The 10,878-nt window shown below is 47.7% G+C and overlaps 1 protein-coding gene across 1 annotated transcript; it reads left to right on the forward strand.

Moving 5' to 3' along the window:
- The first annotated feature begins 9,249 nt into the window (after positions 1-9,249).
- On the forward strand, positions 9,250-10,629 carry LOC149388428 (uncharacterized). The gene is made up of 2 exons (XM_089624492.1): positions 9,250-9,614; positions 9,732-10,629. The coding sequence occupies exons 1-2, from the start codon at positions 9,361-9,363 to the stop codon at positions 10,432-10,434; spliced, it is 957 nt and encodes a 318-aa protein (XP_089480618.1). The 5' UTR covers positions 9,250-9,360; the 3' UTR covers positions 10,435-10,629.
- Positions 10,630-10,878: the final 249 nt, after the last annotated feature.

Genomic DNA, 10,878 nt, shown 5'->3' on the forward strand with positions numbered 1-10,878 from the left:
GGAAAATAACTTGGGCATTAGGTGCGATTAGTCGCACCTGAAAATGTCGCACCTAATGGGGTACCTATTAGGTGCGACATGTCGCACCCAATACCTTCTGCGACGGGTTATCAGGTGCGACAGTGTCGCACCTATTGTCGCACCTAATAAACCATTAGGTGCGACATTGGAGGCATTAGGTGCGACATTGGAGGCATTGGTCCTTTTGAGATCACAGACAGAATCGGAAAAGTAGCCTACCACCTAGTTCTGAATCCCGAGTTAGCATCGGTGCACAATGTGTTTCACGTCTCAATGCTCAAAAAGTACCTGCCCGATCCAAATCATGAGCTAATACAAGAGCCTATCGAAGTACATGAAGACTTGACGTATGAAGAAAAGCCAGTACAAATTCTTGATCATCAAGAAAAGATCCTAAGAAACAAGGTGATTCCGTTAGTCAAGGTACTTTGGCGGAATCATAAAATCGAAGAAGCAACTTGGGAACGCGAGGATGATATGAGATCACGATATCCCGACCTTTTCCTACAAGTTTAGTGTTGACAAGTAAGAATTCTTATGTTCTGTCTCAACCTTTATTTTAATTTTCGGGACGAAAATTCCAATGAGTAGGGGAGACTGTGAAACCCCAAAACCTCGCCACCAAAGAATTAGAATTTTGAATTAGTATTTATTTATTTTTATTGTGTTATGTATGTGTATATATATTTATGTATGTGGGTATATATATGTATGTATATATATATGTATATATATAGGTGACGAAATGTTCAGCTAATATATTGCCTTATATCCTTTGATTATGTCAGTACTAAAATTGGTGTGTTGATTTAGGAAGTAAATATATAGATAGGATAGGAAGCTGGCAAACACGTATGTATATACATATATAAGGTAGCTATGAAAAAATAGCTATTGTAATTATACAGTATAATTATATATGTATATATTAAGTAAATGTACCAAATATAGCTATTAACTTTAACTTGAATTTTTCAATCTGTAGTAGTCTCGTGCAAGGCTTTTTTTTTGTTTTATTATACATTTGGAGTCAATCACAATCTTTTTCTTACTCAACAAAGAAAACAAATCTAACAACCCAATAATGCACCATTAATGAAATTAAAGTGCATTTTTTCCTCTTTTTGCCTGTTACGGAATGAAGTGTTGAAGCTAAAACAATTCTTACTTTTCAGCCTTTCTTTACCCACTTCCCTTTTCTCTTATGCTCTCTAAATCATTTTCTTTTTCCTCTCCATTTCTTATTCCTTAAGAAAATTTTTACACAAAAAAATATAATAGTTGAACCTTTTGTTCGCGGACCTCTAAGGAGCCCTCAACGTATTTTCGATGTTTTCTTTTTGTTCATCTCTCTTATGGTGTTCATATTGTTGTTAGGTAAGATATATTTATGAAGAAAAAATATATATATAGTCTTAAACATGTTGTATTTGTCATATTTTAGGCAGTAAGAAAACGTGTGAATCATTATTAGCTACGCATATTATTTTAGTCTGATTTTTTTATACCGAAATAATCAAGATGTTTATAATATGTATATTAAATTTCATAATTTTTGGACAAACCGTTTTGTTTCTAAAATTCAATTATGATCAGCGCGCATAATTTTGTTTTCTGTTTCAAACAGCAAGGTTTTGATTCAAAATCAAATAGCTAACAAAGGAATGGTGATTTGATATTTTGATACCTGAATAGTATAGATGTCTTCGGTATGTATTTAAAATTTTATGATTTTTAGTTGAATGGTTTATTTTATAAGAAAACATTTACCATCGGTGCGCATATAGTTTTACATTGATTCAATCAGCAAGGTCTTGTTTTTTTTTAAAATACCTAGAAGATGTATTTTTGAATGAAATTTTTATACAAGATACTTTATATGTTTATAATATATGATAAAATTTTGATGAGTTTTTAATTAGCAGAACTATTTCTAAACTGAAATTTTGGACCAGTGCGCAGATAGGTTCCAGAAGTTTTTTTAAAGCGTCTTATGCTTTTAATTTAGTTCTGTTATTTGGGATCCGATTTTGGTAACACCTCTGAAGATGAAAACGTTCAGTTATTTATTCTCTAGCTTCTGTAAATTTTTCAGAATTTTTTTTCCAGAAAACGTTTTTCCCCGATACTTTAGGATTAAGGGTATTTTGGTCTTTTCATGTCCAATTTTCATTTCTGGAATTCTTTTTCCAGCAGCCTTGTATTTTTTTTAAGAGTACCAGAGATAGTTAGTGATAAGCTTTATTTATTCTTTCTTTCGTTTAGGTCCCGAGCCAAATACGTTTTCCGATCGTTCGATAGTTTAAAGTCGCACGTTCCCGAAACAAGGTGAGAATAATCTCACTACAATACGGATTAGTTTAAAATTAATTTACGATGAGTGTGTGATCTGAATTGGTTAATATGTGTTATATGATTGATTGTGTGATATCTCTTATGTGCATGTATATGTTATTGAGTGATTTGTGATTATTATGTTGTGACTCGTTATGATGAGTTTATGTATGAGTTTAGTACAATTTTGGCATAACATGTCCTATTTATTAGCATGTTTCATTTATGTTTATGTCATATGTCATCTTTGTATGTAACGCAAATAATCAAGTGATAAGATAAGTAAGAGAGTCGTACCGCCTCGAGCTACTGAGGTATTAAGAGAATTCTCTCGAGCCGACCTACGGGCTCACAAAGGGAGTTTTCTCATATGATATGTTTATTAGATGGTGCGAACTATGGGAGGTCACAGCCCCGTAGTTCGTTTCCAAAGTGTACACTGAAATTGGTACGACTACTCTAGGGGCACCCCGAATAAAATATGATAAGACTTATGATACGAAAGACCATGACACTATTAGAATTTAAAACACTAATAACCGGATCATGCATTGCATTACTCATCTCTTTTTGTGAGTCATAGTTATTCTCGCTGAGCGTTAGCTCATATTATGTGTATTCGTCCGTATTGTAGGTAAGCAACAAATGAACAAGTGAGAAGGTGGATCAGCGGCGTTCGATGGCTAAGGGGTTGGGTTGTGGTTCCGCTCACTCATTTAAAAGACTTCCGCTACGAAATTTTCTAAATACTCGGTTTGAGATTTTTATGCTTAAGATACTTTCCAAGTTTAATTATTTTTGCAAAACTGAAGTTGAATTCTTATGGTTTTATTTCCGTTGAATATCCCAACCATCTACTTTAGTTTGGAATTCCGAATAATTATTTCTCTTATATTCATCAAATATTTTTGTAAGATTTCAAATGTTGGTTATTGTCAAAGATTGTTTTATTTTAAAGTCCAAACTTTATAGATATATGAAACGATGTTTAAAAAAAAAAAAATTATCCACTATTTTTTTTTCTAAGTAAAAGAATTAAGATAAGTATGACGGTCCGAAAAGTTGGGTCGTCACACACCAAGCGAGCTCGACCCCCCAGGCGAGCTCGACCTCCGAACGATCTCGGCCTCCAGGCGAGCTCGAACCCCAGGCGAGCTCGATCTCAAAGACGAGCTAGACCCCCCAGGCGAGCTCGACCTCCAGATGAGCTCGACCCCAGGCGAGCTCGACCCCCCAGGCGAGCTCGACCCCCCCAAGCGAGCTCGACCCCCCAGGCGAGCTCGACCACCAACCGATCTCGGCCTCCAGGCAGGCTTGGCCTCCAAGCGAGCTCGACCCCCAAGCGAGGTCGACCCCCTGGCGAGCTCGACCACCAAGCGAGCTCGACCCCCCAGGCGAGCTCGACCTCCAGACGAGCTCGACCCCAGGCGAGCTTGGCCTCCAGACGAGCTCGACCCCAGGCGAGCTCGACCTCCAAACGATCTCGGCCTCCAGGCGAGCTCGACCCCAGGCAGGCTTGGCCTCCAGACGAGCTCGACCCCTGCAGGCGAGCTCGACCTCCAGACGACCTTGACCCCAGGCGAGCTTGGCCTCCAGACGAGCTCGATCCCAGGCGAGCTTGGCCTCCAGACGAGCTCGACCCCAGGCGAGCTCGACCCCGGACGAGCTCGACCTCCAAACAATCTCGGCCTCCAGGCGAGCTCGACCCCCAGGCGAGCTCGACCTCCAGACGAGCTCGACCCCCCAGGCGAGCTCGACCTCCAAGCGATCTCGGCCTCTAGGCAGGCTTGGCCTTCAGATGAGCTCGACCCCAGGCGAGCTCGACCCCCCAGGCGAGCTCGACCACCAAGCGATCTCGGCCTCCAGGCAGGCTTGGCCTCCAGGTGAGCTCGACCCCAGGCGAGCTCGACCACCAAGCGAGCTCGACCCCCCAGGCGAGCTCGACCTCCAGACGAGCTCGACCCCAGGCGAGCTTGGCCTCCAGACGAGCTCGACCCCAGGCGAGCTCGACCTCCAAACGATCTCGGCCTCCAGGCGAGCTCGACCCCAGGCGAGCTCGATCTCAAAGACGAGCTCGACCCCCCCAGGCGAGCTCGACCTCCAGACGAGCTCGACCCCAGGCGAGCTCGACCCCCAAGCGAGCTCGACCTCCAGGCGAGCTCGACCCCCCAATCGAGCTCGACCCCCCAGGCGAGCTCGACCACCAATCGATCTCGGCCTCCAGGCAGGCTTGGCCTCCAGGCGAGCTCGACCCCAGGCGAGGTCGACCCCCAGGCGAGCTCGACCACCAAGCGAGCTCGACCCCCCCAGGCGAGCTCGACCTCCAGACGAGCTCGACCCCAAGGCGAGCTTGGCCTCTAGACGAGCTCGACCCCAGGCGAGCTCGACCTCCAAACGATCTCGGCCTCCAGGCTAGCTCGACCTCCAGGCTAGCTCGACCTCCAGACAAGCTCGACCCCCCAGGCGAGCTCGACCTCCAGACAGGCTCGACCCCTAAGCGAGCTCGACCTCCAGACGAGCTCGACCCCAGGCGAGCCTGGCCTCCAGACGAGCTCGACCCCAGGCGAGCTCGACCTCCAAATGATCTCGGCCTCCAGGCGAGCTCGACCCCCAGGCGAGCTCGACCTCCAGACGAGCTCGACCCCCCAGGCGAGCTCGACCCCCCAGGCGAGCTCGACCCCCCAGGCGAGCTCGGCCTCCAGACGAGCTCGACCCCAGGCGAGCTCGACCTCCAAATGATCTCGGCCTCCAGGCGAGCTCGACCCCCAGGCGAGCTCGACCTCCAGACGAGCTCGACCCCCCAGGCGAGCTCGACCCCCCAGGCGAGCTCGACCCCCCAGGCGAGCTCGGCCTCCAGACGAGCTCGACCCCAGGCGAGCTCTACCCCCCAGGCGAGCTCGACCCTCCAAGCGATCTCGGCCTCCAGGCAGGCTTGGCCTCCAGATGAGCTCGACCCCAGGCGAGCTCGACCCCCCCAAGCGAGCTCGACCCCCCAGGCGAGCTCGACCCTCCAAGCGATCTCGACCTCCAGCCAGGCTCAACCTCCAGGCGAGCTAAACCTCCGGGCAGGACCGACTTCCAGGCGAGCTCAACCCCCAGGCGAGCTGGACCTCCAAGAATCCACTCACATAGCGAACACACTCGCCCTGAACTACGTCATGACCTGATCCCGACTAAAGGGTACGTAGGCAGCCAACCTTTGGCGCGGTCACACCCCCCATTCACCCTACTCGCTCATTTTCCGGCACGACGGAGGTACGGGTGTTGGGACAACTTCTCCGTTCGACCACCGCGCGGTCATAGGGTCCGGCCCTAGACCGAACCGCGGACCGGTTTTCGTGTTGATCCATTTTCAGGCATTAACATTTTGGCGCTAGAAGGAGGGGATCCCGAGAACAACCATGGGCTCTCCACCGGCAACTCTTTTCCTCCGCGGAAAACCTTCAATACGACGAAGATTGACTCCAAAGCTTTCTCTACGGAAGCTTTCCACCACGACCCCGACCGAGCGCCCGACTCGTCAGAGGGAATGAAAAGTCTCAAGGGGCCGATGGTTAGGCCGGAGGTCCCAAAGAGAGACTCTTCACGTAACTCCTCGAGATGAGTTCATTCCTCGAGTCGAGTTCGAGTCCACGAGTCGACCGATACTCCTCGTGCCGACTCTTCACGTAACTCCTCGAGATGAGCTCATTCCTCGAGTCGAGTCCGGGTCCACGAGTCGACCGATACTCCTCGTGTCGACCCTTCACGTAACTCCTCGTGCAGGCTCTACATGAGTCCTCGAGTTGAGTCCGAGTCCACGAGTCGACTGATACTCCTCGTGCCGACTCTTCACGCAACTCCTCGAGATGAGTTCATTCCTCGAGTCGAGTCGAGCTCGCCACCTTGTCACTTCGTTTCATCGAGCTCGCAGGTCTCAATGGGCCGATGGTTAGGCCGGAGGTCCCAAAGAGAGACTCTTCACGTAACTCCTCGAGATGAGTTCATTCCTCGAGTCGAGTTCGAGTCCGCGAGTCGACCGTAACTCCTCGTGCGGGCTCTACATGAGTCCTCGAGTTGAGTCCGAGTCCACGAGTCGACTGATACTCCTCGTGCCGACTCTTCACGCAACTCCTCGAGATGAGTTCATTCCTCGAGTCGAGTCGAGCTCGCCACCTCGTCACCTCGTCTAGTCGAGCTCGCCACCGTCTAGTCAAGCTCGTCACCAGCTCGGTCACTTCGTCTAGTCGAGCTCGTCACGTCGTCTGGTCGACCTCGTCACTTTGTTTCGTCGAGCTCGCAAGTCTCAATGGGCCGATGGTTAGGCCGGAGGTCCCAAAGAGAGACTCTTCACGTAACTCCTCGAGATGAGTTCATTCCTCGAGTCGAGTTCGAGTCCGCGAGTCGACCGTAACTCATCGTGCGGGCTCTACATGAGTCCTCGAGTTGAGTCCGAGTCCACGAGTCGACTGATACTCCTCGTGCCGACTCTTCACGCAACTCCTCGAGATGAGTTCATTCCTCGAGTCGAGTCGAGCTCGCCACCTCGTCACCTCATCTAGTCGAGCTCGCCACCGTCTAGTCGAGCTCGTCACCAGCTCGGTCACCTCGTCTAGTCGAGCTCGCGCCGCTAGTCAAGCTCGTCACCAGCTCGTCACCTCGTCTAGTCGAGCTCGTCACTTCGTCTAGTCGAGCTCGTCACGTCGTCTGGTCGACCTCGTCACTACGACTAGTCGAGCTCGCCACTTCATCTAGTCGAGCTCGTCACCTCGTCTAGTCGAGCTCGTCGCCTGCTAGTCGAGCTCATCGCCTGCTAGTCGAGCTCGTCATGTCGTCTAGTCAAGCTCGTCGCCAGCTAGTCGAGCTCGTCACGTCGTTTAGTCGAGCTCGTCACGTCGACTAGTCGACCTCTCTACATGTCTCCTCGAGTCGAGTCCACTCCTCGAGTCGAATACCAAGTCCACGAGTCGACTGATACTCCTCGTGCCGACTCTTCACGAAACTCCTCGTGCAGGCTCTACGTAAGTCCTCGAGTTGAGTCCCGAGTCCACGAGTCGACAAGCTACTCCTCGTGGCGACTCCACATGTCTCCTCGTGCAGACTCAACATGAGTCCTCGAGTCGAGTCTCGAATGTGGCACCGCGCTCGCCGCCCAGCTCGTGAGCCGGCATGCAGCGAGTTACAAATGGGTTTCAAAGGCTTGCGCCCGCGGAAAACCCAATCACACAAATATGACACCAAGGCCCCCCGGGGCCCAAGTCGTGCAAACCGATCGCGTCTTCACAGGTAGGTCGGGAAAATAAGCCGTCTCTCGCGACGCAATAAAGTCGTCTCAACGACGCACAAAAGCCGTCCCTCGCGACGCAATAAAGCCATCTCTACGACGCACCAAAGCCGTCCATCGCGACGCAATAAAGCATTACGAGGCCACGTCCCACGGGACTCAATCCTACGGGATCAAGCCTCACGAGGCCATGTCTCACGAGACACTGCCCCAAGGGGTTAGCCTTACGAGGCCACGTCCCACGGGACTTAATCCTACGGGATCAAGCCTCACGAGGCACTACTACAAATGTTGGATTACACAACGGAAATTCCACAACGGAACACAGTACCGTTGTGGAATCTATATGCTTCCACAACGGTACAGTCGTACCGTTGTGGAATGTCCAAGATTCAACAACGGGACACCGTACCGTTGTGGAATATCCAAGATTCCACAACGGTACCACAGTACTGTTGTGGAATCTTTATGATTCCACAACGGTACTGTAGTACCGTTGTGGAATTCTGGACATTCCACAACGGTACAGTGACCCGTTGTTGGATCTCGCCTCGGCCAAGGCTCAAACTCGCCGCGGCCAAACTTTTCCACAACGGTACACTGTACCGCTGTGGGAAAGGTATGAAGTCAGACATCTCGCCGCGGCGAAACTTATGAGTCGCCGCGGCGAATCGATTCCACAACGGGACAATAACCCGTTGTGGAAATTTTTTACGACATTTCGCCGCGGCGAAGGCTGAAACTCGCCGCGGCGAAATGTCGTAAAAAAATTTAGGGCTTCACTATAAAAGCCTCATTTCGATTTCTTTTTTCATTTTTTACACTTTCTCTCGCCTCAGACCTTCATTTCGGCCGATTCTGTGCCATTTCTCCTCCCAAACCAACCTTGAAACTTCGCCGCCATTTCGCCGCCGCCAAATCTCGCCGCCCTCCTCGCCGAAGCAAAATCTCGCCGTGCTCTTCTTTCTTTCTCTCGGTGTCGCCTCCCTTGCTCTCTCTCCCACCAAATTCTTTTATCAAGGAATGTTTTTATCTCAATTTCATATCAAAATCCTAATTTTTATGAATACTTTGTGTGATTTATAAACTAATTTATGATTTTGGTTGATTTTGGTTGTAATTTATGATATTGGGGGTGTAGATTTGGCCGAAATTAGGGTTTTTTCTTTTGGGTTTTTTGTTCTAATTTATGATTTTGGGTATAATGTTATTTTAGATTTAAAATGAGTTGTATTTTGATATTGTAGTTAAATTGAGGTCGGATTTGAGTTTGAATTTGTGTTTGTGATGAGTTTTATGTTTTATTTATTTGAATATAATGTGTTTTTATATGTATTTAGTGTTGAATTGAGTTTAATTTTGTGTTGAAGATGATTTATTGTTTGAAAATGTTGTTGAATTTGAGTTTGAAATGATTTGTTCAATTAGGTGAAAATGGGCCGTTCAAAGACAACCGCCGGTCACAAAGAAGCCGCCCCTAGCTCTTCTAGGCCCCCCACAAAAAAAATAAGAGGTCTCGTCAAGCCGAACCCGAACCCGTAGTGGATTGTAATAGTCGGGTATTCACTAGCAAGGCCGCAGAAGAACGCTACGACATCCTCGTTCAACGAACTCCGATCTTTGAACGAGGGTTGAAGGTGAGCTCAACCACGCCTATAGGGTCTCAAATCAACAATACCATCGAAGGTTTCTCTTGGAGAAAATTTTGTGCCACACCCGAGCACAAAGCAAACGTTACGCTCATGTACGAATTCTACGCGAACTTACCAGATCACGAGGATGATGTGGTGACGGTTCGTGGTGTAGACGTTGATTGTAGTGTCGGAGCCATCAACGCATTGCTAGGAACCCCGGACATCGAATTCGAGAATGAGGGTTATCGACAATGGTTGAGAAATCCTAATCTCGATGAAATGTTGAGTTTGTTGACTACTCCAGGAGAGAATTGGGTCATGGACAAAGGAGTTAGAAAGCTTTTCCGTAAATCACTGACGAGGTTAGACTTTTCTTCTTTTTTGCGTGTATTATTTTATCTATTGTATGTTTTAAATAGAACGGTGTTTATTTTTTCTATTAATTGCATGTTTTAAATATAACGGTGTTTAATTTACAGGCTCGCAAAAACGTGGATTTATTTCATTTGCTCCCGTCTCTTTCCGATAAAGCACTTCACCCGTCTCGACGAGGAACATGTCCATCTTTTGTTTTGTATCATTCGTGGTAACACCATCAACGTCGGTCGATTCATCTACAATTGGATGAAGAGAATCGACTACAAGAATATCAAAAATGGGTTGCCGTATCCGTCAATCATCTACGGCTTGTGTCTGAATGCCGGTGTTGGAGGCGCAAAACACGACACAACCAAGAAGTGTGGGGCGCCTATTAATGACAAGACGATCGATAGATACATTGTCAAAGAGCCGGAAGAGGAGGAAGAGGATGAAGAAGATGAGGATGAACCGTCACTCAACGAGCCACTGTTGTGTTTACAACCACCTCCGGGGTATGATCCCGCCACCCAAGAGTACATTGCTCGGTGTAGCCACTATCTCGTTGGCGGGTATCAACACACCCAAGATTACATGTACCAACAAGGACAATATGGCGCCGCGGCTTTCGAAGGATTGAACGAGCTGATTGGTCGATGGGACATCAATCAGGAGAATCAATACCGGTTTCCTCCATATCCTCAATACACATACTATCAGGCGCAAGCACCGCAATGGCCACCGCATATGGCACCTCCTCAGTACCCGGGGCCACCACCACCACCACCACAACCACCTACGAATGACAACGACGACAACGAGTAAATTTTTTTATGTGTTTTTTGAAACCTTCTAAGTTTAATAATTGTTTTCATCTTTTTTTTATGTGTGTGAGACTTAAATATTTATGTCTTTATGTGTGTTTGATACTTGTTTCAGATTTTAATTTGTGTTTGAGACTCGTTATGGTATTGTATGAATTTATGTTTGAGACTTGTTATGGTATTGTTATGGTATTGAATGGATGATTTGAGTATTTAAAATTTATGTATTGATTGTGTTTGATATTACTTCAGATTAAAAAGTAATAACTATAGATTCTCCCCGATGAAGAAGACATTAGCCGCGGCCACATGTTGTTTTGGACGCGGCGAGTCATCTTCGCCGCGGCGTGTTTATAAATGGCCGCGGCGAATTGGGTTCCTAAAAAAACATAGACTCTGGAACTTATTTCGCCGCGGCCAGGTGTTCTATTGGCCGCGGCGAGAC

This window comes from Urtica dioica, chromosome 8 (genome assembly GCF_054948205.1).
Source record: "Urtica dioica subsp. dioica isolate 48M chromosome 8, U.dioica_male_clone48M_v1_H2, whole genome shotgun sequence".
NCBI lineage: Eukaryota > Viridiplantae > Streptophyta > Magnoliopsida > Rosales > Urticaceae > Urtica > Urtica dioica.

What these genes read in the sequence shown, in the direction of transcription:
- LOC149388428 (XM_089624492.1), top strand. Translation starts at nt 9,361, where the DNA reads ATGTACGAATTCTACGCGAACTTACCAGATCACGAGGATGATGTGGTG. An exon ending in TTCCGTAAATCACTGACGAG is followed by an intron (nt 9,615 to 9,731) that starts GTTAGACTTTTC and finishes TTTAATTTACAG; the next exon opens with GCTCGCAAAAACGTGGATTT.